Genomic DNA, 27,163 nt, shown 5'->3' on the forward strand with positions numbered 1-27,163 from the left:
TGTTTCACGAGAAGCTGATAGTTTATTCACGTTGAAAATTAAAAGTGAAATAAGATAAATCGAAAAATCAAAAAAGCTGGTTGAGGTGTGTTCTCCAGGCACATTCCGTAGATTCCAAAGTAAATTTATTTACCTAAATTCTTCATATTTATTTTTCCAAAGCTAAATTAAATTTTCTGATTCGTCTAAATTGCAACCAGTAGTGAAATTTACAAACATATTTTAACCCCATTTTTTATGATTTTGTTATTCGACATGAAGCAATAATTAAAGGTGATGTAAGTAGCCTAGTTTTCACCCTGTGTGAGCCATCTTGAAGGTACTTAATAAATCCGTGTTGTCATCTTGGAAAAGCTACTTTTTATTTCAGAGCAAATTCTAAAGAAAAAGTACTCAAAAGCGTAGAAATTAAAACTTTTGCTGAAAAAGTTAGCAGGCAATACTGTTTTGCCTATTCCATTTAGCTTACACTTTCGCATCTTTCAATTCTATTGAAAGTTCTGTGGAAACTGTGAAAACTAAGCAACAAGTCCCTCAGGGACTTATATCGTTATGTTCAGGAAAAGTACTGCTTTCAGTACATTCTGACTTATCGATTAAATAAGGATATACTGGAGCATTTTTTCGGGGCGATGCGTGCCAAAGGCGGGTTGTATGACAATCCTAGTCCTATGGAATTTAAATATAGATTACGAAGATATTTATTAGGTGAATGAATGCATATTTTACTCATTTCTGAATAACTTAACGCTTTCTATTAACAGCACGAAATACTTCAATATTAGTTGATCGTGGCAATGTTGAGGCCGACGAAACTAACTTGCTCCGTCTCAATGATACTTCTTTAGAAACTTTACAAAGTTTGCTAACAGAAGATGAGATAGTTTCAGACGACTCTCTCTTCGCCAACGATTCATTAAATGAGGACGCTGACTTTGATAGCTTACACGAAGATGCCATTGAATATATTGCCAGTTACATAATACGCAAATTAAAGTTGACCGATTGTTCCTGCAATGAGCGTACATTTACTTGGGTTGACACTTTATCTAAGGGCGGATTAGTTAAACCAAGCACCGAGTTCTTGGACAAAATTAAAATGTTGGAATCAGCGTTTAACCAGTTCAACGGCAGGGAGCTTTACGGTGCGATATCATTTTTACAAAAATTGTTCACATTAAGTACAAACGTGAGTTTACGCTATGATGTTAAACGATTTTTTTTTTAAATGCCGGATGCACTTTCGAATAAAGAATCTTAACCGGTGCAATAAACAAAAGAAGAGAACAATGAGAATTCAATAAGATAATTGTTAAGAGTTTCCACTATTCTCAAGTTGTTTTATTTATTACTTCAGTGTAGGTTTACAAGTGGCACATATAGATTCCAATCCGATGCATGGTCAAAATACATATATATATGACACAAATCCATGGAAATAGTTAAGTTAAAAATATAAATAATTAAGTACCACTTATAAAATAATATAAAATTATTCTATGGTTTACAACGACCTTTTTCAATTTTTTACTACATTTTCAGAAAGGGGATAAACTTATGCCCTTTTTTCCCTTGCTTCCAAATTGCATCAATGGATTAAGTAGCATTCGAAATCAGTTGTCAAACTTTACTTAACCTTGTATAATTGAATCATGGTTATTCGATACCCCATTTGATAATAAAAATCGACAAGATAAAATCAGCTGTTTTGGATAACAAGCCGATTATCTCAAACTAGAGGACAGCAATTTTAGTGTGATTAACTCAAACGAGAAAATAAGAATAAGTGGTTTTAATTAAATGGGGAAATTATATTATCATAAAGTTATTAATTATTTGTCTTAAGATTTTTCGCCTGGAGAGGAGGTAGTGAGCCTTCAAATAGAGAGGCATAGACACACCTTTCCGTTTGGCTACAGAGGAGTCTCAAAACTATTCTACTTAACTCGAGACTTGGCTGAATACCTAATTTCTCAGTTTGACAGCCAACTTCGAGGTTCCAGAATAAGTAAGGAGACAGCCGTTTAGTGAATAGCAATTTCGTTAGGGCCAATGGCAAATACGATACCTTCTTCTTCTTTTTCTTAACTGGCGCGATAACCACTTACGCGATTTTAGCCGAGTTTAACAAAGCGCGCCAGTCGTTTCTTTCTCGTGCTAACTGGCGCCAGTTGGACATACCAAGTGAAGCCAAGTCCTTCTCCACCTGATCTTTCCAACGCAAAGGAGGTCTTCCTCTTCCTTTACTACCACCAGCGGGTATCGCATCAAATGCGATATTGTTGACAAAAATAACAATTGTCGAATCGTTTAAACTTAGTAAATTGCAACCGGCTGTTTTCTTGTTGGCAAATTGCGGCTGGAAAAATTTTTGGAACCAAAAATATCAGCTTCCCCTCTAAATTGTACGCTACTCTACACTCTCAATTTTCCCTACCATACTGGGGATTCGCGTTCGCGAATACAACTATCGGTTGTGATATTAAAATGAAGTACAAATACATATGTACATATGTATGATTGGGGAAATTGTAAAAAAGCGTGTGAGTATGCAAGCGAAAATACACAAGAATTAATTATATTAAAAAATTTTGACTAAATTAATTTGATCATTTGAAAATCTTGGAAACATTACCCATTGGTTGGTGTTTTAAATTCACATAACAAAACACAAACCAATCGTTTTAATTCTTTTCAACTCTTCGGATTTATAAAAATACAATTTTTTTTTTAATTAATCTCTTCTTGATAGATAAGATAGTAAATTTGCACCATAAATCTAAAATTAGTTCATCGGTTTTATTTTATCACTAGAAATTGTCTGATTACTCACTTTGAAGCCACTAAACGTTTTATCTGGTCGTGCCAAGCACTTCCTATGGCTGCTCTTCCATTAGTGCTTTTAATATTCATGCAAATCAATGACTATTGTATTTATTATGAGCTGAAAACCCAAATAGCAATGGATTTAAGGAGCTTTGGCAAATTTTATTTAAATGATTACCTTATTCACCCATTAAACATCTAGCTACATCTTCTTGAGTTCGATGTCAGTGCATCAGATGTGGACTGTACAATTAGGTTAGCTTCTTAGTCTTTTAGTATTTCTTAAAACAGCTAACAGACAATATCGATTTTAATCAAATTGATATTTAAGTCAAAATATACATATTTTCGTTGTAAAACAAATATTTAACAAGAAGACACTTCCCTTGCTGGTTGTAAGCGTATTCGGCAAGACTGAAAAAGTCAATTTTTCAATTCCGACAAATCTCCAAAAGCAATCCCCGTTAAAAACCTTATAATATCGTTCATGGGTTAATTTCCCCTTTATTTCTAGATTTACGCTTCTTTATTCAATTCTTGTAGTTGTTACTTATAAAAATACCATATAACTTTGTATCTTTGCACAGAAAAACTGTCAATTTCATCTGCTAAATATTCGGGATTTGCCAAGCTCCATTTTGTTTATTTACTCTAGAGATACGTTACGTATTCTTTATTTTGCCCTTACATGATTGCCCCTATGAATGAAAGGGATAGCCTGGGCGAGAATTCGTCTATTGTGGTGTTGTTGTTGTTATAACGACATAAACCGCTCTCCATACATTTACTACTGAAGTGGTAATTCGTGGTCGCATCTAAAGCGAAATGGTTCCGGTAATGTTGAGCCGACATTAGTGGACACGAAGGGTGGAGCCATTTTAATGTACGAAGTTTTCGGCTTCCTCGATACCTGACTAACAAAAATAACTAAATATTTAAAACACAAATTAATTGCTTTTAAATTTGTGTGTTTCAGTAAATTTTAACGATGAATATCAAAACTTTGTCACAAAAGAAAAAAAAAAAAAAATCTTTCTATTATTTTTCGTAGTAACAGTTGAAATTGTGTAAATTTCTTATAATTTAAAATTAACACTTTTTATTACCTTTTTCGTCATTCACTTCATTTATTTATTTCTTTAAGATTATTAAATGTCACTTGTCATATTTTGCTTACTGTTTAGAGTTTTCAAGAATTTAACAATTTATTTGCGGCATTACATTCGGAATTCTCTATGACATTACCACAACAGGACCAATGACGACTACCTGGGTGGCCGGCATGACCATGCCCACAACCATTATAACCCGGCATACGTCCATCACAGGAACATTTCACCAACTTATTACCCTTGCTGGAGCAAAAGGTGCAACAATGAAAGATGCCACTGTGCGGCCGTACATTGCGTGCGAGGAATGTGAAGGGACTGCCCTGAAAGTAAATGGGAAGGAAAAGAAAAAAGGTAAATAAAGTGAGGTGTTACTTGACTTCACAGGTCAACAGAGACCACATAAAGATAGAACTGTACTTTATTGTTGCTAATAATAGGACTATGAATAAGTTCGTGCGGTTTTTTTCGAAATTTGAAACTTTATTGACGTAAAATGGTTACAAATTTAATATTCAAAATATTGTCCATCGCTTACTACTACTTTTTCCCATCTTTCTGGCAATTCACGGATTCCCTTTGTGAAAAATTCGGTCGGTTTTGCCGCAATCCACGAATCGATCCATTTTTTGACTTCATCGTAATTACGGAAGTGCTGGTCAGACAGGCCATGTTGCATCGATCGGAAGAGATAGTAATCGGATGGCGCAAGGTCTGGACTATACAGCGGGTGGGGTAGGACATCCCATTTGAGCGTTTCTAAGTATGTTTTGACCACTTGTGCAACATGTGGCCGAGCATTGTCATGTTGCAAAATAACTTTGTCGTGTCTATCGGCGTATTGCGGCCGTTTTTCTCGCAGTGCTCGGCTCAAACGCATCAATTGTCGTCGGTAGACATCCCCCGTAATCGTTTCATTCGGTTTCAGTAGCTCATAATACACAACACCCAGCTGGTCCCACCAGATACACAGCATAACCTTCAGGCCATGAATATTCTGCGCCGACGTCGATGTTGAAGCATGGCCAGAGTATCCATACGTTGCCCGACGTTTTGGATTGTCGTAATGGACCCACTTTTCATCGCCAGTCACAATTCGATGCAAAAAACCCTTTCTTTTGTGCCGTTGAAGCAGTTGTTCGCATGCCATAAAACGGCGTTCAACGTCTCTTGGCTTCAATTCATACGGCACCCAATGGCCTACCTTTCGGATCATTCCCATGGCTTTTAAACGTTTGGAAATGGTTGATTGATCAACTCCCAAAGTTTTTGCAACCTCTTCTTGCGTTTGAGCCGGATCTTGATCGAGCAATTCCTCCAATTCGGTATCCATGAACTTTGGCGGCGCACCCTCGCGTTCTTCGTCTTCCAAGCCAAAATCACCACTTTTAAAGCGTGCAAACCACTTCTGGCACGTTCGCTCAGATAGAGCATGCTCACCATAAACTTCCACCAAGATACGATGACTTTCGGCTGCTTTTTTCTTCATATTAAAATAATGAAGAAGAATTCCCCGCAAAAACACATTATTTGGCACGAAATTCGACATTTTCAAGTGTGGTAAAAATATTGTTGTTTACGCTTCAAATAAAAAACTTATACTGACGTTTGTGCCTTACGACAGTAGCTCTCCAATGAATGTTTGGAAATGTGGATCGATGGAATAATAATCAAGTTACGCCATCTGTTGTAAAACCGCACGAACTTATAAATAGACCTATTATATTGCATGGAGGCGTAAGCTTTAGATCCTACTCGCGATGTCTTGGATGGAAAATTGTAGTAAATTGCCTATTCTCTGGGCCGGAAAATTCTCTAAGAGAGGAGCGCGGGATTAAGATCATTATCTGATAATTAATGGATCGTGACTTAAAAGTTGTTCCAGAGTTATATATTCGTTGAACGATATACAACTACATTTTTATCTTTCCACCAAATCTTGTTTTGCCCAGTGAGAGGGTGTCAGGCAGTGTTCCCCCTCTACCCCAACTACTCCTCCAGTCTAGAATTTATTTTTGGGAACGGTAAGAGCTAGTTGGTTTTTGCATGATTTTCGCAGTGTTGCAAGACGTCTAACGCTTTCCATAATACCAAGGAACCATTAAAGGCATTTTGTGAGCTGTGTGTCTTCAAATTGGAGTGGTGTGGGCAAAGCTGTTATATCTTATCCAGCATTTTTCTGCAGATGAATAAGGCAGTGGAAACTTTCTGAAGTATTCTCCATACATTCGGCATCCTTGTTGATATAATTGGCTAATGCATCTTTTGTAAAAAGTTTGACCGATTTTCTCCTCTAATTTGTGGTGTGCACCTTATTGTTGTCCTACAAATGGAGATAACTGCAATAATTTAGGCTACTGCGTCACTGGGTGCTCGGCAGCAGAATTTTTCCCGCTCATTTTAGACGTATTCACACTCTCGTCTAATTAGTCCGCCTTCGGACAGCAACAAAGCAACATGAGGTGTGACTGTGCTAATTTTTTTCGTATATCACTAACACAATCTCAGTTCATTTGTAAAGAAATTGTTGTAATGACCCCCTGCAACATCAGTCAATCAGCTGATTCTCTCAAATTCGCTGAGAGCCGGTTAACGGTCATTTATTAGCCATACTTTCTGAATTTTTTCACAATTTGTACTTTTTTGTGAGGAGAACTAAGTCAGTATTGCCAGGGATGAAGAAATAGTACAAGTAGGTTTGGCTCTTCGAAGTGAAATTGTGAAAGTAACTTCGGCTGCTACGTCACGGGGGTTTTGCCAGCAAAATTGTGCGTACTCATTTCACACGTATTTGAACGTTCTTTCAAACAGTCGTTGTTCATATGGCCAAATGCGTTGTGGGTGCATTGAGTTTTTCATATGCATGTCATCAACACAATTTCAGTTTTTGTCGTAAACAAACCGCTATCACATTCCCTGTTACCTCAGAAAATCAGGCGATTCCTTTAAATTAGCTGAGAGCGGTGAATATTGCCTATATTTATAACCAGCTTGTTTTTATTCACATCCAGTTCCACCGTCTTTGCTTAGTTGCCAATTTCATTTGATATTCAGTGGAATTTCTAGCAAAATTTTATTAATATCTAACTTAGAATAATTAACGTATGTGAAAAATCCACACTCTTATATGACAGTGAAGCGTGGCTGGTGTCGAGAAGCATTAAGCAGAAATTATAACCTTTCGGATTATATATTATATATATAAAGTTGTTTTGGCCTAACACTATCCGAAATGCGGTCTGCGATAGACCACCGGCCAAAACCCAATCCAAAAAGTGATAAGAGGTCGTAAATGGTGATAGATCGGGCACACTCACAGAAAGAACAGAGTAAATATAAGCAGAACATCTTTGGAATAGAATCCTCAATGACACAAACGTCCACGAAGTACCTGAAGGCGTTCTAACCTTCGTGATTTAGAAACAGTTAACCAAACCTGGGATGTCGCAAAGAGAACAGCACTTAATAGAATAAGATATACATTTTTTTGTTGGAGCCCTGAGTTCCCAAATCAAATAATAAAGGAATACAAAAAGAAAACTGACTTATTAACACAGAAGTAGCACTTCCTGGAGGCGTAGCCCCATATGACTTCCATCAATTAGAAGAATTATAAAACAAAATAGGATTGGCACTTAACATCGAAGTCCCGTCCTTCCCTGATGTATTACTTGAAAAATGTTCTGAATATTATACGCTAGATGCCTTTACTGAGCCATATCTCAGGATGTATGCATCGGGAGAGATCATATTGCACTCCGATTTAAAGGGGACTTTACACTTCATAAAAGTTCGCGGACAAATTTGCATCTGGTGAAGTTATTCGTGCGTTACAGCGTTTTAAAATGGATGTTAAGAAACAGGAAATTCGATACATTCTTCAATACAACTGCGACTATGTGAAAGGATGACTAGGCCGCCAACAAACAAAATGTGTGCTGCTTGTGGACTCATTGCTTTATTGAATACAGTAGCAAAGCGGTGACTTCAACTATTCCGTTGCGGCAATATGTACTTCGAAGATGAGGAACGCGCTGGTACGACAATCGTCGAAAATGTTGATAAAGTCATACTCGTAAATCCTTGAGTCGTGCCAGAACACGAGCACTTATTACATTACGCATTATTGAAGATTATCGGGAAAAAAGCTGTCTAAATCGGATAATCCTAACTATATGAATTTCATTGTTGATATAAAGTGAAAAAATGCTCAGAAACTTTTACTTCACCTAAACTTCGTTCAATAATGTGTGTGACTAATTAATTAAAACACATTTTTTTGCCAAAATTCGTTTTTATTCACCAACATAGTCCCCTTTTAGGGAGATACAATCATTTCAACGCTTTTCCAATCTTTCGATACCGCCTTTGTAAAACGATGTTTCTTTGCCTTCAAAATAGGCCTCAGTTTCGGCGATTACTTCATCATTTGAGCCAAATCTCTTACCACGGAGCATCTATTTGAGGTCTGCGAGAAGTCAGTAGTCGCTGGGGGCCAAATCTAGAGAATACGGTGGATGGGGAAGGGATCGATTCATTGATTTGTGACACGGTGCATTGTCTTGGTGGAATAACACTTTTTTCTTCGCCATATGAGGCCGTTTCTTTGCGATTTCGTCTTTCAAACGCTCCAATAACGCTATATAATAGTCGCTGTTGATGGTCTGCCCCTTCTGGAGATAGTCGATGAATATTATTCCATGCGCATCCCAAAATACAGACGCCATAATCTTGCCAGCCGACTGCTGCGTCTTTGGTCGCTTTGGGCGGCTTTCATCGGCTGCATGCCACTCAGCAGACTGCCGATTTGACTCTGGAGTGAAATGGTGGATCCATGTTTCATCCATTGTGATGTACCGATGCAAAAACTCCGACTTATTGCGCGTAAACATGTCCAAACAGCTCTTTGAATCATCGATTCGTTGTTGTTTTTGCTCCGGTGTGAGCAAACGCGGCACCCATTTGGAAAACACCTTTTTCATACCCAAATGTTCGTGTATTATGGTACTATGTACTATGATAAATCAGCACACGGAATTGCTTTGAAATCATTTTTTTTTTTTAACTCAAAAGTAGCGTCACTTTAAGCACTGTAACTTGTAAACAAATGGTCGGATTAACATATGATTTTGACAGTAAGCCTAAAAAGGTTGCCAACTTTCGAAAAAAATAGTGATTTAGTACTAGTGCCGCCATCTATGTGTCAGTCACACACATTATTGAACGTTATGGTAAGTGTGTAATATCTCTTTTCATTGCTCTCCTTTCTTTGTGAAAAACTTAATTATCGATAAGTGTTCCTGAAATCCCAAAGCATACTCACCTTAATAGGCTTATCATTAATAGTTATTGTTAGCACTAAAGCACCTTCAGTATCGGGTGTAAATCCGATGCCATAAGTGCCATCACGATTGTCAGCAATCTGTGTAGCAATTCAGAAATAACATAGAAATAAAATTATTTTCTTCCAGGTTAACTTATTTCTTTTCCAACCTCAACTGGCAGACACTTGGAGTTTGCCTCTTTGTACTTGAGTAGGGTCTGGATTAGTAGACCACCATGGCATAGGCCCACACCGTCAGCATCACGTGACTGCAGCAGAAGTTCGACACGTTTATTTAGACGTAATTGTGAGAAGCCTAAAAATTTTAACTTTTTACTAACAAACATACTTTTGAACTGATATTTCTGTTTAAGATTTCGTGTACTTACCCTCCCATTGTAGTGTACACAGCGAAGAATCGACTGTTTGCATGGTTATGATTCCGAAGAGAGGTATATCGTTCTGCGCTTTCGTAGCAGGTGCGCGTATGTGGGGAAGAAAGTGTAAGGATTCCGAAATCTGCAATGGAAAAGCAATCGAAGTTCGATGAGGATTTAAATTTTAGGACTTTCATGTAACCTAACAAAGGTTTAAGCTCCTCTTACTGATTGCAATTGAGCTTTAGATACCATTTCATTATACATAAATTAGAATTGAATCTTAAATGTACATATAAATAAATAAATGACTCAAGAAAGATTTTACGGTATAAGTAAAATTTCTTTCTAACCCTATTTCTACTGCAAAATTTGGACAGGTTATTAAACGTAAACGATATGTTTAGAACAAAGGATAGGATAAATGGCTACCCTTGCGAGGGGCACACTTAGAATTTAGAATAAAAGAATGCGGAAAGCAAACTATGTATGCTCCAAAAGAGAGTAATGCGCATCAGGTGAGATCTGCGCAATTTTCGACAATCAACTGGTTACTTATGCTACTGGAAGACTTATACAATGGCTTCAACCTCTCCCTTTCGAATGCAATCTCTTAAGGCGAAAACTCCGTAAAAGAAGAAACGAGATTTGAATCCGCCGAAGCTATGAAAGATAACACCACATGTCCTCTGTAGATGATTGGAAATTATTTTTAGCTCTCTGCTGATGGGCGAACCAATTAATAGATTTTTGAACGCGGTGTTGCAAATAGATTTGCGAAGATTTGTTATGCCGCACTCAGAGTGACAGCAGAGATCGGTTGGGTTGTGTAGCCACTAGAGATGAGACTTGGAAATTTAAGTATGGAAAGGGGAAAGAATGAAAGGGAGTGTGACAAAGTGTGGAGCGACCAAAAAAGCGAGGATATCCAAGTCGCAGCTGAAGGCGAAATTGATCTATTTTTCAGATATTTTCCACATAATTCATAAATAACATATTGGGAGTGGCTGGACGCACCGTTCTAGGTGAGCGTTCCGCAACATCAACAAAAATATCCTGTCTAAGCGAAGGGACTAACAGGACGACAAACTGTTGCTGACTCCAATCTTCATCTCCCCGTGTGTCAAGTTAATTAGTTTCTTGATTTTATAATTTATTTCGAATGGTAACTAGAAGAGGAAGTGCGTAGAACATAGAAGTATAGCCAGACCACTCCTTCAATTATTAGTTTTCCCTTTTCTATGATTACAACGATATACTATAAAGCTGGCGGAATATGAAGGCGGTTTTATTTCTAAAGCGGGCGAGAACGTTCCTAATTTGTATACTTTAAAAATTTTTGGACCTTTGTACGTTGGCGACGGCGAATATCGCAAGCGATGGAACGATGAGCTATATGCGCTTTACGACATAGCCCAGCGAATAAAGATCCATCGGCTACGCTAGTTGGGTCCATGCCTCCTCTACGTTGGAAAGGTAAGGTGGAGAAGGGCTTGGCTTTGCTTGGTGTGTCCAACTGGCTCCGGTTAGCACAACAAAGAAACGACTGGCGCGCTTTGTTAAACTCGGCCGAAATCACGTCAATCGCGCCAATTAAGAAGATAAACTTTGAAAAGGCTAGTGGGGATCCTTTTTTGTGCGTCGGCAGTTCTTACAATCTTATCAATAGATTAGTAGATTTATGAGCGTCGTACGGTCTTGCACAAAGTACCTTAGCTGATTAGGAAATAAAAATCTACCCTTGTGGGCTTCTTGACACCGAAAGATTAAGGACTTTACTGTTTTCGGGATATCATCAGCTGTGCGATGTAGCATAAGGGAATACAATAAAAGTGTGTAAGTAAGGCTCTGTGCACAACTTTTCTTTTTCTTAGCAAGAGAGTTGGTTCTTCTGCGTTAACAATTCGCTAGCAATGTTATCTGACATAAGAAGGAGCCTCTATAAAAAATTAAGGTGTTTGAGTCTGTATACAAAGACAAGTGTGAGCTGGACTGAAACTCTAGCCGCTAAAATAAAAGTAGAGTTTTAAAACTGAAAATTATATAAGAAAAGCTTACCGTGCTTTACATCTACTCTTCAAATGAAATGAATCAAAAAAGGGGGTTATCGCGGTTTTATTTAAAATCGACAATCGAATTACTTCAGTCCCATAATTTTTGTCGATACAAACTTTAATGGCTTTACGTACTGCGCGTAGAGAGCTGATATTTCAGAGGCTGAGGATGTCCATGCAGCTTGGGACTTAGTTTACCGATATTTACCAACAATAAATGGAAGTGAATATAATTAAGTCAAAGTCTTTAGGACTTTATGGCTCTCTCAAAGCCTAAAACTTCATGAAAATAAATATGAAAAAAAAGTAGCTAGACTTGCCACTGCTTTCAAATAACATTAAATGTGCTCATAGCTAGACATGAGAGTTAGCATAACCACTTTTATCGAATTTGTATTATTATATTATTATTTGTCGGCTGGGGAAGCAAAGTGCCGAGGCAAATATATTCCATTGGGATCGATTCCTGGCTTATAAGCTTTATTTGCAGCCATGTCAGGGAGTCGACAGCTCAACATGCAGGCTTCGCCTTCAAGATCCGTTGGCTCGACTTCTATGACGTGAACCTAGTGGACTCCAGTGTAAGGACTTTCAGCTGATATCAGTAACAAATTCTCATAGAGTAAGACCATTCAATCTCCGCTCCCGAATCTCAATTTCAACTGGCCTACCTCGGATGAGGAGCTCATCATTTGACACCCAGTTATCGGGCCACTATACGCGCAGGGAGACTCGAAGGTAGCGACTTATGAAGGTCTGAAGCATTGTTGTCCCTCGGCAGGCAATGGCAAGCCTCCGAGTGTATTTGTGCCATGAAAAAGGTCTTCATAAAAAAATATCTGTCGCTCGGAGTCGGCATTTCTGGAGCAACATCAAGACGCACGTCACAAATAGGAGAAGGAGCTGGGCCAAATACCCAAACAGGGTGTAAGCTAATTATATATATGTATATACATATAAATTCCATCATCTCACTGACTAGATCTGTATATATACGCAACACTCGTATACTGAATCTCACAGTATAGAAGCAGGCTAATCACGATATTCACCAGAGTTCTTAACCACCTTCATGAACCCTTGCTCCCCGAATGTCGTCATCAGAGTCCTACTTCCACCCATTCCAGATGATGAGCTTCTACTTTCTGGTGAGCTCCGCTTTACCTCGTCACAATTACGTTCTGGATATTGTTGCAGGTTAAACTCCTACCTTTACAGAATTTACCCAGATTACTCAACATATGTCTGGCATATGAATGTACCCCGCACAACAATATTCACCTCTTTACATGCCCACTTAAATTCACTCATCTACATTTATTTTCCTTTGGTCACAACCTGACAAACCAGCCTGTTTCCTGTTTCGCCTACCGTTAGATGAGATAGACGACCGATAACTTCATTACACTTTGCACATTGGGTGGTTTTATGAACTGTTATAAATACAACAACAACAAAGGTAACCCTTTTCCCATCATATTCCGGTATGCTTATCCTGGACGATTCGGATTAGAATCAGATATTCGGTCAAGAACTATCACCTTAGCAGCAGTTTCCAAAAATTATGTGGATAAGGTTCAGCATTTTAAAGAAGGACGAGATATAGAGCACCCCTCTACAGCTCACCCATAAAAATATCACTTTAATTAAGTAAACATTATTACCTTTGGATCAACGGGCATTTTGAATTGTTGACAATATTCGAAGCGTCTCAGCAGTATATTTAGAAAAGAGAGTACTTCAACATCGGAACCATTATCGGTGAGCTCCTGAGCAAAACGTAATGCATCAATGGACTCGTTATTGCGTTTTTCTGCAAAATAAAACAAATTTTGTTGCAAGTTTTTTCTAATTATAAAAAATATAGAAATAGATAATAAGTCGCAAGCAGTTGCTCTAATACTGACCCAAATCCAGTTGCTGCTCGAGTATCATTTCCACTTTAGATTCGCGCGCACGATGCACCTGTTGCAGCAACGTTTTGCGATGCACTTCAATCGCCTCGAAGTATTGACGTATAAACGTTTCTATCTGCATTTGTGCATCATCACATCTCTTATTTATACGCTTGGCAATTTCGTTCATACGCTCGATTGTATGCTCGGCATAATTGCAAAGTGGGCGCGTGTGATCCACAGCGTCGTGCAACAATTTGGAGTAATTCGTAAAAGCTTTTGCAATCGATTCATGCCTGTGGCCCTTGTGGAGTAGGACGAGGCAGTCGGCGCAGGCGATCTAAGAAAAATGAATGAATAGTGAAAAGGAAAATTTAGGCCACCCACATTTTTTATTTATAAATTATAGCCAATCACCTGCAGGCAACTATTGCAAAACGATTTCATTTCGAAGCCCGGATGCATGCCACATTTTAGTGTAACATTTTTATTATCATCGGCGAGCGGTTGTTGTTGTTTGCGCGCGCGTCGCAATTCCATAATATTCCGTATACGATGATCGGCTGTATTGCGCTGTCGCTCATGCGACTCTTTGCAAAGCGTGCAGAGATTCAGCGTACAGCTGGTGCAATGGTAGGTCGCCTGAAAGTAGATTTTAGCACATGAAAAAATTGTTGCCACTGAAATGTATTTTATTGTCCTCACATTTGTTTCATCAAAGCACAGGCTACACCAAACTTTCGTTAGCACCTCATCACCAATTTCCTCTTTGATGGCTTCGATTTTGCGCACGAGCAATAAATTCTGTGGCAATTGGCGTATGCCACCCACAGGTATTACAGTCGAATATTTGCAAATACTGCAGTTGATATGACGGAAGCGTTCTTCGGGTGCAACGCTCATGCGCAGTGAAGAGGAACTTTCCGAACTCTTGCCATCGGATTTGGACTGAAAATATGTGAAGAAACAGTTTGGTAAATTTTTAAACTTTATTCTATGTATTAAATGTAATTTAATCTTTTACTCACCCTCGCTTTTAATAAAATCCGTTCGAGTGACTTTTTACGCTTAAAGCTGAATGAGGAGTGTCGTTGACGGGAAGGTGAAGTGGAGCCGCTGCGCAACGACATATCCGGCGAAGATGACTGCACACTGCAGTTCGACTTGTTAGAGTCTTTCAAAGTAAAATAAAAAAAGGAATTCGTAAGAGAGTGGTATAAATTTTTGCATTAACCCATTAATGATTTCGTAGAATATATTAAACATTTCACCATAACCACATTTCTAGAGATAATTGTTTGAAACTTTAAAATTAGGCGCCTAATGTCAATTAAAATATACAATGAAATCTCCCTTGGGCGGACACTCCCCGTCAGTCAACTTTTGTCCGGCCGAGAGGGGAGGCTAACTTATTTTAGAACTATTCCAATTTGTTCAATTATGTTTGCGTAAAACTTATGGTCTCACAAGGTAGTTAAAACTCTTCGTCTGCAATGGGTGACGGTTGGACTCCGGTAACGGCATTCAAAGGTCGGGTGTTTAGAAAGGTTGTAAGAGAGTCACGATGAAAATCGCTTAATGTCCGTCTACATACTATCCGATCCAGTAGTTGCAGTCCTGTTTGGTACTGCATCTCATGGTATAGTCGAAGAGATGCCTCATGACTCACCTGGGAGGTGGCTCAGGTTCCAAGAAGTGTCTGCACGGGTGATTTCTGCGGTAACAAACTGGCAGAAATTGCTTGCTAAGCATTTTACTGTGCTCCCTAATCGGGAGCATGGCACCTCGTTGCGAATGTGTTGGAGGGGAGACATCAAGAGGCATCCCTTTGTTGTCCTGATAGCTGCATTTTGACAGGTCTGAAGCTTTTGAATCACTAGTACCCGGCCACCAAAGGTGCGCAAGGTATTTTTTTATCTTTGGTCCGAGTGCTGTCGGCTAGCGACTTGAGGACCTTGATTTATTGTTTAGACCTTAGTGGAAATTACGATTGTATGCTCTGAGAAGGAGAGCAAACTATCGAATATGATACCCAGAATTTTTGAGTCGTTTACGGCCAGTATTGGTGTGTCATCGACTTTCATCTTTAACTGCAGTTTGATCTCCTTCATAAAAGCTGGGTATTTCTCGCAGTCAAAGGCGAGAAAGCTGGCAAGATAAACGTTCATTTTGGCACACAAGTCATCAAAGTCCTTGCCGGACGCCATTAACGAACAATCATCAGCATAGGAGACCAGTGAAACTCCCTCTGGTGGTTGTGGGAGTTTCGAAATGTAAAAGTTGAAAAGTAAGGATGAAAGCACACCATCTTGTGGCATTCATTGCTTTTTCCTGCTCTGTTTTGGCTGTGGTCTCGAAAGAATTCAGACGATTGGCCACCACATGGGTAGTTCGAGGACCACCACTTCAGTCCCTGAGGGTCGACTATCGTCTAGTATCTACTGTATCGAAAGTCTTCGACAGGTCCAATGCTACTAGGACAGACCATGTTTATGTGTAGTTGGTGTCAGTGTTTCGTAAAGAGTTGGAGTAGGAGTGTCTCAAGTGCCGTCACTATTAAAGAAAGGAGAGTTATCGGACTAATACTTCCCTTAGTTGGCGGATTTCCTAGGTTGCAATTGTAGGCCCACTCTGCCTGCTTTGCACTTGTCAGGAATTATGAGAGCGGTTAAGGACATATTGAGGATCCTTGTGAAGTATCCTATATCTAATGGAACCAGGTTTTTCAGCGTCAACATGTTAATACACTGACCTCTATTCAAACTTCCGCTCATCAATTTAAATAACCAGAGTTTATGAAGGTATGAGTTAAATTCAAGAGCAATTTTGTTGTAAAACATTTTAACCAATTATAATCATTAGAGTAGGTCCTTCTAACACTTTATTTGAAAAGAACCTAAAATGTTCGCTAAAATGAGAGTTAAAGGTTTAAAATTTTCCACAAATATTCCAGAAATCAATTATTTTCTTGGTAGGTAGAAGTGTTGATCGATATCTCGTAAAGTATCGATCCAGCAATTTCCAGTTTATGCTCGTTGTCAAGGTGAAATTTCACACCAAAAAATTTAGTTTAGCTGTTTTTTGTTCCAGGTTGTTAACAATGAAAGTCAACAAAGAGGAAGTTCGGTACATTTTACAAATTTTCTTTGATAAAGGCAAAAAAAGCTAGGCCGCTGAAATTGTGAATGGTGTTAATGATGCTGATACTGTAATAGCTAATTACGTGAAATTTTGGTTTCGTCGATTGATGTTAAGGGGTTAAGGAGTAGTCAGAATTTTAAAAAATTTGATTTTTTTTCATTTTCTTAACGCATTATATCTTAAAAATATTGTGAGAAAATTTTAAGTGAATCCGACAAATACTTTTCGAGTTATTCAACAATTAACAAAGGGTGCTCGGGCGCTCCGGAGCGTTCGCAAAACTTTAAATGCATTTTTCTCAAAACTATGTTTTTTGAATTGGTGATCACTGTAACTTAAAAACCGCTTGGTAGATTTCAATAAAATTTATATTGCTTTTGAAAAACATAAAAAACTCGTGCCTGATCGAAGGATTTCTTTTAAAAAAATTTCGATTTTTTTTAACAATTAATTGTTGGTTTTTTTCTCGAAAATCTGAAAAATATTTCCTAAGGCCGCCAAGGGACTTCTGAAGAAATGGGCTCCGCACAAACTTTTACAATTTTTAATTTGTTTTTTTTTATTGTTTTGAAATTTTGCTAAAGTCAAGTCGAAACATGATGTATTAATGCTATGTTTTTATTTTTGTAAAATAAAGCTATTGACTAGCAAAATAAAAATTATTAAAATCATAATTTTACGGCCCTCTGACAACCCCTAACCTTTTAAGAAAAATGTTGGCCATGTCCAAAATGTTAATAAAATCACAGAAATAGTCGAAGTTGACTGGCATGCTAGTAGTCGTAGCATTGCCCAGGAGCTAAAGATCGACATTAAGCCATTTTAAAAAATTTACGCAAAAATAATGGATTTATTGTATTTTTCCTCGAACAAATACAATAATCAATTTAGGAGTTATACAGGTTCACATTTTGAAACAAATTTGTTCTCAATTAACTGAAGCACACGGTTTTTTTGCAAACTGATTGCTCGCTTTTTTGAAAGCTCAAAAACACCACATCCTTCAAATTTCACCACAGAATGAACATAGCTTCCTTTAACGATAGGGATTTGTTTGAATCGTTTTTGGAATTTTTTTAGTTTTGGCTCTGCCACTCTTTTAAAGCAACGTCAACGCAAACTTAGACGACCTCACAGCTTTATATCGCCTCTGAATTCCAGTTGGTTTTTATAACAAGTTTTTATATATAACAGATTTACAATTGCCTGCCGCGGGGTATCCGCCATTAGAAACCAGTTTTTCTCACTTTTAAAAATTTCATGTTCAAAATGGACATCGAACCTGGGACCGTATGAATGGCAGCCATGAGTACCCGAACACAGCTATCGCAGCCACCGTTACTGGTTACGGTTACTAATTTTAGATATAACAGTTAATACGACTATTAATTTCCAGTCTATCTCTGTCCCCCCTTTTCTTGTTTTGCTACCCATTTTCTCTCATTGGAAGCGCGCATGCGCACTGAATGTAAACAATAACCAACCGGTAGTGGAATAGAGGAATTTACTCGCAGTGAAAGCATAAACAGGAAGCACATGGCCATCATACACCAATACACGAACAGCCACATAAAGCGCGAACCAAGTACACACAGTAGTATCGATAAGTATGAATCCACACATATACCTACATACATGTACACATATGTACATAGAATATAAATTCTCTAGTAAACAAGGGGGTTGTGCTAAAAAAGAATGCAGTAAAAAAAGACAACTGCTAAATGCTGAAAACAAAAATAGAAAAATAGAAGAAGAAGAAGCAGAAATAGGCATAATTATGTAGAAAGCAAAGCAAAAGCAAAAGCAGATGCAGAAGAAGAGGAAGAGAGCGGATACTACCGAACGTTGTGCATTAAATATAAAACGCTCGAGTGCCTAGCACTCGCTTTGTAGATAATCACACACACATGCACACATCGACAGAATGTAATTTAGCGATTTTATAGTCCTCAGCGACCACAAGGACGACACAATCGACTCGCAGTCTCTGTCAGTCCTTCATTCGGTCCGTGTGTGGTGGGGCCGCTATCGCTGCTGCCGCTTTCTCCGCCATCGCTTGTAAAATGCTGCATCAATTGCAAGCGCAGCTAAAAAATGCTACTCAAGAAATATGTCAAAAATCGTCGAAAGTTAAAAATTCTTTTTCTACTCATGGTCATTGTGCTGATTGTGGTGACTGTGGTTGTATTGAACATTTCGCCCAACGTCGGTTCCACTGAACGTCTACTCGATGAACGTTTTATAGCGCGCATCTATGATGGCGGTGGTCGCTTGGAGCAGCCACCACTGAAGTCGCCCCGCCAAAATGGCGTTATTGTGCCGGAGAAGTACGACGAACACAAGGTGAAGGCACGCATTGCACAGGAACGCCTGCTGCAGTTGAAGCAACAGCAGCAACAACAATATAACGCCATTGAGCCGGGCGAAGAGCACACCACATTGGATGCCATCACTGCGGGTGTGCATATCTTCTATAGCGCGCCTGTCGCCTGGTATAAGACAAAAAAGCCACAGCAGCAGCATCCCATTGCTCCACAGTTGCAATTGCGCGGTGCTGCTAAGGAGTTGCTGAATGATGTATCCGACGCCGTCCAACCATTTATGACATCGACCACAACAACAACTGTGAAACCGGTGCGCATACTAAACACCGCCTTCTATCCGGCACTGGGCCTGTATAAGCCCACCGCCAACCTGCTGCAGAAGCACTTCGATAACATACGCAACTGTGGCATTGGCGTGCTCATACTCAGCTGCAGCGGCAAAGCAGGCGAGGTGGAACTCTATCAGCAACTGCTGGATTTGGCGCCCAGTTATAATTTGAGCATCACCTTTGAGATTAGCGTGGCGAGCAATCAGAGTGTGGAATTTCTGCAACAACAATTGGAGGCAGTGCGTCGCTACTCAACCGCTGAGAGTTTCTATCGCGTGTATTCGTTGTCGCGAAAGCGTTTGGTGCCATTGATTTACGTAAGCAATGCTTATAAGTTGAGTGAAACGCCAGCGGGGCGTGCGTTGTGCCCATCGCATTCGGACAGTTTGCGCCGCATTTTCGATGCATACTTTATTGGGCACATTAGGTAAGTTCGAAATTTTTGGTGCGAAATTTTATTTATCAGTGTACATAGTTTGTAAACAATTAGAAAGAACGTAAATGCACATCCAGCAACAAATATTAATACGCTTGCTTGGCCACTATAAAAAAAACCAAAAATATAAACGCACCACTATTTTTTAATCGGAATTTTTAGATGTTTTTGGGTATGCAGTTTGTAGACTATTAAATTTCAGTGTAAAAAAGTGTAAGTTTCAAGTGACAGAATACCGTTGATTTTTGGCAATTTTTTTGGTTGACGGTGTCAGGATTTTTTTTCGATAATACAAATTTTAGTATGTAATTTGTATGGAAGAAATTTCACGACACCTGACTGAAGTTTCTAGAGATTGCAGAACACCGTTGATGTTTTTTTTGTGTTCCATTATGAAAATTCTAGCTATGATTTGTATGGAAGAAATTTTATGACACCTCAGCAAAAAACAAAAAAAAGTATAAAAAAAACTCGGGTTTTTCCGACTGAAATTTCAAGGGCCTACAGAATACCGTTGATTTTTGGCAATTTGTTTTTAGTGAGGGTGCTAGGCTTTTTCTTTCATAGTATAAATTCTAGCATACATATAATACAAAAGCAAAAGAAATAAAAATTTATCAAACAACACAAAAAAACGATATTTTCCGACTGAAATTGGTCCGCCAGAAATGGTGACTCCAGAGAGCGCAACTCGTCTCGTCTTTTTCATAATTTTTATAGCTTCTGCAAGATTTTCGAACAGCTAAGTTAGAGTACCTGCATGTCTTACTATTAGGGCTGGGATATACGAGTTTCAAAAAATAAAGTGAATTTTCATTTTTCTCAAAAAATATTTATTTATTCATAAATCCGATATTCAGAAATTCAGATATAAGAAACTTGTGGCAGCGGTTTTTCCAATCCTCCAAGCAGTTCTGATATGCACTTTTTGGTACATACATATATCCTTGAGTACTCTCAGCGATTCGGTTTGTATCTCCTCAATCGTCGCAAAACGCCGTCCCTTCATATCTGGTGAATACGATGACTGAGGCATGATAACGGTGTTGTTTTTGGTCAAATAATCTCTCACTAGCAAAGATGGGTCAGCAAGTGCATTATCATGATGCAAAAGCCATACATTTTATTTCCACAATTTTTTAGGCGTCTTTTTCGTATTGCTTCGCGCAAACGGCGCATAACTTCAAGGTAAGAATTTGGTAAGAAATCCTGATGCACTACCACATGCTAATCGAAGAAAACAGTGAACAAAACCTTGACATTTGATCGAACTTGGCGTACTTTTTTGGACTATTCCATTCAGGCGATTGGGCTTTGGTTTCGATGTCATACCCGTATACCCGTGATTCGTCAGATTTTTAAGCAAATCTGGATCATCGTTGACGTCATTCATCAATTCCTGAGCGATGCTCATGCGACGTTGTTTTTGGTAAAAATTCAGCAATTGGGAATGCACTTCGCTGCCACACGCTTCATGCACAAAATTTCCGTAAAGTTTGCCTGGCATGAGCCAACCGATATGCCGACATCCTTAGCAGTTTCTCTAATTGTGATTCGACAATTCTCAATAAAATAAGAATTTTCTTCACTTTCTTAACATTTTCATCGGTTGTTGATGCGCTGGCGCGTTCAGAGCCAGTGTCGTCATTCACATCTTCTCGACCTTCTGTGAAAAGCTTGTACCACTTGTAAACATTTTTTTTTGACTCAGAGAACTCTCACCGTATGCCACTGTCAACATTTCAAGTGTTTTTGAGCACTTAATTCCATTTTTACGCAAAATTTTATGCAACTTCTTTGATACATTTTCTTCGATAGCAGAAAATCGCCGAATACGCAAAACACTGGTCTGATTTATGCCTCTCACAAGCAAACGAAACGTGCTGTTTAGCCATCTTTTGCAGAGATCAGGACAGTTCAGTGGTTATTTTCGAATTGAACGTGATTGAGCGTAGAGCTCGAAGTCTGACCACCAAAAATGAGAACATCTCCCCAAATATTTTACTTCATCAGACTGGTTTAGGAGAGGATTCGCGAAAAGACGTCACTTCTTCGTTACATATTTAGATAAAAAAAATTATTTATTTCAATAAAACACATCATTCTTGTATTTAAATAATGAATCTGATTATTATTTTTGCATTTTTCCCACAGACTAAAAAATCACGTTGATATCATGCGACGCCTCTGCTTCGAAGGCTACTATAATAAGTTACCAAGCAATGGCGCAACATTTGCGAGCACCTGGAAGAATTGGTCATATCTGAAATCATTCGCATTGACGTATAAAATGTTATTTGTGCCAACAGTGGGACCAGGCTTTGCAGAACGTAATAAATTTCCACGACACGGTGACATACAAAGGCATCGCAGTAATGGCAGGGTAAGTAGGGGAGAGGAATTTAATGAAAATGTCATGCAATAAGTGTTTTTGAAAAATATACCTCAAGTCACCTTAGCCGAATGGGCGACCACTATTTGGCAGTGCCCTGGTTCGTGCACTCCGAGCATGAAACTCCAATTGATAGAGAGAGTTTTTTTAATAGTGGTCGCTCATTCTACCATGAAAAAGCTCTTCATAAAAAACCATTTGCCGTTCGGAGGCGTCATAAAACTGTAGGTACCTCCAGTTATCGGAAAACATAACAAATATTAGGTGATGTGCCTCTATTTAGTTTTCTTTTAGTTTTTAAAATAAACGTCTCTTGGGAAAACTTTTTATAAGATTAATTTAACTAAAAAAATTCTTTCTTAACTTTCATTACAGTATTATGGTGTCGCTTGGCGTACGGCCATCCTAAATCACGTCGGCTTCATTAACATAGCCAGCTACAATAACTGGCCGGATGGTAGCCAAATCGAGGAAGTCATCCCCAAGGCCGGATTTTTAGACTATAATCCTGGCGCTAAAACAAAATATATAGATTTAACCACACATTGGGTTGGAAATTTCTTAAAGACCCGTCATGAGGCGGCCGCTGTTGCTGTTCCTGGCCAGCCGAGTTGTTATGAACTCTTGAATAACACCATTTGTTGAATGTCAATAACGTAAATAGTAAACGCCAAATAATTGCACTGTGAAAAGGCACGAATGGGTTATAGCAATTATGAAAGAGGAAGAGCTGTAAATAATTGGGCCACCCAGCAATTCGTTCTTAAATGTCACAATTTTTATTTTTTTTTACCGTGCGTTGAAGTTTTCTTTATTTGGTTTCAAGTTGATCTAAATTATTTGTAAAAAATTGAATAGAACTACATTTACCATTAGTTTCGTCTTTAAGAGTATATAATAAAATTTAATGGCGCTTATTTTTGAGGAACATCTTAACCCAATATTTCCTAGCCGTATGGGATAATTTGAAGATTACTTTGAAAAATCTAAAAAATCTTACATTTGGAGGGTCGATGGAGAATTAAAATGTTCCACGAAAATATTCCCCGAAAAATTTCAGTAGTGACCTTCTCAGACGAAAACAGTGTGCGCTAATGCACAAAAGTGCACCATTCATTTATTTCTAACAAAAATAGCCCCATCGTACCATCTCTCTCTCTCTCCTAATTGCACAACGCACTGTTGCCTTTTTTCGTTCCATTTTACCGCACGGTGTTATTATGATACGTTAGCAAATTCATAAAAAAACTAAGGTACATTAGAAATAATACATAAATATAGAGATTTATTAATTATCACATACATACATACTATATATAAAAAATATCTACATATATAAAATTTTGTAGCTAAAATCTAGCTGAAGCCTGAGGCTATGTGCAATCAACTATAGTACAGTGGTCATGTTACTTTCTTTAAAAAATAATTAGATGATACATATAAACATAGGTATATACACATGGTATGTAAAAGGCAGATATTGAAGTCATATTAATATGGTCGAGGCCATAAAACGTTTTGCTGTGCATTGTAAACTTTATATTTGTACTACAATATACGTACATACATATGTTATATTACATTACAATATTATACAAATATTATATTATATTTACATGCTCGTATATACGAATAAGAAGTAGCAATATAGGGTGTGTGTGTGTGAGTATGGCTAAATTGCAGACCTTGTTCTTGCATTAGTAGCCCACTTTTAACGGTAATTGGTTCTATAGGGTGTTCCAACAATAGTTTTTTTTCGAATTTGGCTCCCTCTCCAACATTTCTATGTCTCAGCGTCGGAGCTGTAACACTTTTTAAGGTGAGCGTTGAAAAAAGATTAGAAGCCGAGATATGGGTTGCTGATAATCAGAACAAAAAACTACAGGTGACGAAAGTAAACATGTATTGCAAACGAAAGTTCTGTTTATAGTCTACTTTATTACTATCTTCTTTTTGATTGGCGCGATAATCGCTTATGCGATTTGGACCGAGTTTAACAAAGCGCGCTAGTCGTTTCTTTCTTGTGCTAACTGGCGCCAGTTAGAAACACCAAGCAAAGCTAAGTCCTTTTGCATGTCATCTTTCCAATGCAGAGGAGGTCTTCCTATTCCTCTGCTTCCACCAGCTGCTACCGCATCGAAAACTTTCAGCGTTCGTTTTTATTCGATCGAAGCTGCTGGATCTTTATTCGCTGCGCTATGTCTATGTCGTCGTAAAGCTTATACAGCTCATTGTTCCATCACCGGCTCGCACGATCTTTTCCAGCATCAGACTAAAGAAGTCACACGACAGCGAGTCAGCCTGTCTGAAACCTCGTTTGGTATCAAACGGCTCGGGGAGGTCCTTTCCAATTCTGACGGCGCTGCTGGTTTTGAGCAACGAATACCGAATTCAGACATCGCGTCATATAGATAACTCCTTTTCGTGCTGTTGAATGCAGTTTTAAAATCGGCAAAAAGATGCTGTTTGTCGATTCTATACCTACATATATGTATACCCCTATTTGACGTCTGCCTAATACGGTTCACCACAAAAATTTCGAGGTGTGGCGACTCCTTAAACATTTCTTCTAGCTGGTTAAGTTATTTATTTATTTAAGGCTTAGTGCACAATAGATCAATATGGTCGCAGTGCTAAAGGGCCATACCTTAACCCTTTACAAGCATTATTTAAGGCTTATATAAAAATAGTTCACTTACAAACTATTGACAATTCTCTGCTTGGAATTGGGTCCACAAAATTCAAAGATCGGAGGGTGAAGCGAACAAATTCCTTTTGGATACGCTCAAGTCTTCACTGCAGCCCTTACAGGCCATTGGAAAGTAGGGGATCATGCAGCTAGACTAAATCTACCCTTCATTTCTATATGCAGAAGCTGTCAAGAGGAAGGGGCAAAGGTAACTCTTTTCCACTACTTATGTGAATGTCCAGGGCCAGCTAGGGCACGACTCCGCTCCTTTGGTAAGCCTTTCTTGCAGAAAATTAATGAGATCTCAGACATCGAGATAAAATAATTTGCTGCTATACTTGGACCTCACTAAATGGATTTGACTTAGCAGGAATACTCAACCATTTTAACAATAACAACAACAACGCTCAAGTATTTTAATATAGCAATCAAATACCTTTTAGATCAAGTATTTTAATATGGCAATCTAATTGAGGCAAACATTTTCAAGTTTACATCGAGCTAGAGACGTATACAGGAGCTTCAAGGTATACGGATTACTAAAATCAGAGCTGAAACGACGAATGAAAGCTATCTTAGCATAGGATTTTCCAATGGTACAACTGATATGACTTAGGAATAAAAACTTTAAGTCATGTGGTCGATCTCAGTCGGAGATCTCATTCGAAGTAGAGAGACCAGCACCGCCAATGGAATAGGATGTGGGTAAAGGGGACGAAATTTTGAGAAAAAACATGGAAAAATTTACTTATATTACATTGGCGACAGTCTTTATGGAACAGTCTAAGAAACTTTTTAATACCAGTTTGGATAGTAATCCAATCGGACGGACTACCAATTATCCAAAATTCATCAGCAATCCTGCAAAGGAATGGTATCGAGTCACGGTGAAAACCTTTAGGCTGACATTTAGGAGTAGTACTCGTATGATGAGCTCAAAAACAACTGCGCGCTGTGGTACGAAATACAGCGCACATGTCAAACTAGCCCTTGGAAGAGACGGATGGATCTCTCCTTGTAGATTCCATGAAAAGGCATTGCTTAATTGTTAAAAAAAAGAGACGCTCAAAAATAACTATAGATTTTTCTTCAATATTATTTCTATTCATGCTATTCAATTTTACTGCTCCATTAATTGTAGAAGTAAAACAAAAATCAATAAGGAAGCTCGCGAGATCCCAAAGTACCTCAGACATTTGTTTCTCACTAAAGAGTATTTTTTTCGTTTACAAATAGATGAAGTGTTAAACTGCATATCAGCTGTCTTGGGTTTACAAACAAGTGGGCAGAAAATAAACATTTAACATTAAAACAATTTTAACTCCATCAAAATTTAAGATTTAATAAAAACGTATATATGTATAATAAAAATTTTACAAAAATTTAGTAAAAATTTTAAATTCAATAAAAAATTATAATATATTAAAAATTTAAAACTTAATAAAAATTTAAGATGTAATAAAAACTTATAGTAAAATACATATTTAACATTTTTACTAAATTGAAAAATAAAATTTATAAAAATAAAAAATAATTTTTGCTAAATTTAATAATAATTTTTACTAAATTTAATAATAATTTTTACTAAATTTAAACATAATTTTTACTAATTTAAAAATAATTTTTACTAAAATTACTAAATTTAAAAATAATTTTTACTAAATTTAAAAATAAAATTTTAAATTTATATTGGACTATAAGATTTTATTAAATCTTAAATTTTTATAAAATTATTTTATTAATTAAATTTTTATTAAGTAGTTTTAAATTTTTATTAAATTATAACTTTTTATTGAATTTAAAATTTTTACTTAATTTTTGTAATAATAAAAAATTATAATTTAATAAAAATTCAAAACTTAATAAAAAATTTAAGATTTAATAAAAACTTATAGTTAAATACAAATTTAAAACTTTTACTAAATTTAAAAATAAAATTTACAAAATTAAAAAATAATTTTTAATAAATTTAATAATAATTTTTACTAAATTGAAACATTTTTTTTTACTAAAATTACTAAATTTAAAAACAATTTTTACTTAATTTAAAAATAAAATTTTAAATTTGTTAAAATACTAAATTAAAAATTTTTTTTTTACTAAAATTACTAAATTTAAAAACAATTTTTACTTAATTTAAAAATAAAATTTTAAATTTGTTAAAATACTAAATTAAAAATTTTTTTTTTACTAAAATTACTAAATTTAAAAACAATTTTTACTTAATTTAAAAATATAATTTTAAATTTGTATTAGACTATAATA

The 27,163-nt window shown here is 37.3% G+C and overlaps 2 protein-coding genes and 1 long non-coding RNA gene across 3 annotated transcripts in view; 2 read left to right on the forward strand and 1 right to left on the reverse strand.

Moving 5' to 3' along the window:
- Positions 1-3,927: 3,927 nt before the first annotated feature.
- Positions 3,928-27,163, reverse strand: part of LOC128863584 (uncharacterized) — a 31,099-nt gene continuing 7,863 nt past the window's right edge. Inside the window, exons 3-11 of the mRNA XM_054102815.1 lie at positions 14,613-14,758; positions 14,290-14,532; positions 14,002-14,226; positions 13,597-13,924; positions 13,354-13,502; positions 9,648-9,777; positions 9,429-9,574; positions 9,259-9,357; positions 3,928-4,258 (exon numbers count right to left, since the gene is read on the reverse strand). Of these exons, the coding sequence (XP_053958790.1) occupies positions 4,016-4,258; positions 9,259-9,357; positions 9,429-9,574; positions 9,648-9,777; positions 13,354-13,502; positions 13,597-13,924; positions 14,002-14,226; positions 14,290-14,532; positions 14,613-14,758 (1,709 nt within the window). The 3' untranslated portion in view covers positions 3,928-4,015. The remainder of the gene's footprint in view (positions 4,259-9,258; positions 9,358-9,428; positions 9,575-9,647; positions 9,778-13,353; positions 13,503-13,596; positions 13,925-14,001; positions 14,227-14,289; positions 14,533-14,612; positions 14,759-27,163) is intronic.
- On the forward strand, positions 4,184-10,030 carry LOC128863586 (uncharacterized). The gene is made up of 3 exons (XR_008454615.1): positions 4,184-4,289; positions 9,407-9,565; positions 9,633-10,030. It is a non-coding gene; the product is annotated as an uncharacterized LOC128863586 (long non-coding RNA).
- Positions 18,735-26,246, forward strand: LOC128863585 (glycoprotein endo-alpha-1,2-mannosidase). Its single transcript, XM_054102817.1, has 3 exons — positions 18,735-19,808; positions 21,972-22,200; positions 22,585-26,246. Exons 1-3 carry the CDS (start codon positions 18,823-18,825, stop codon positions 22,852-22,854), a joined length of 1,485 nt encoding a protein of 494 aa, XP_053958792.1. The 5' UTR covers positions 18,735-18,822; the 3' UTR covers positions 22,855-26,246.

Source organism: Anastrepha ludens, chromosome 5 (genome assembly GCF_028408465.1).
Source record: "Anastrepha ludens isolate Willacy chromosome 5, idAnaLude1.1, whole genome shotgun sequence".
Classification (NCBI taxonomy): domain Eukaryota; kingdom Metazoa; phylum Arthropoda; class Insecta; order Diptera; family Tephritidae; genus Anastrepha; species Anastrepha ludens.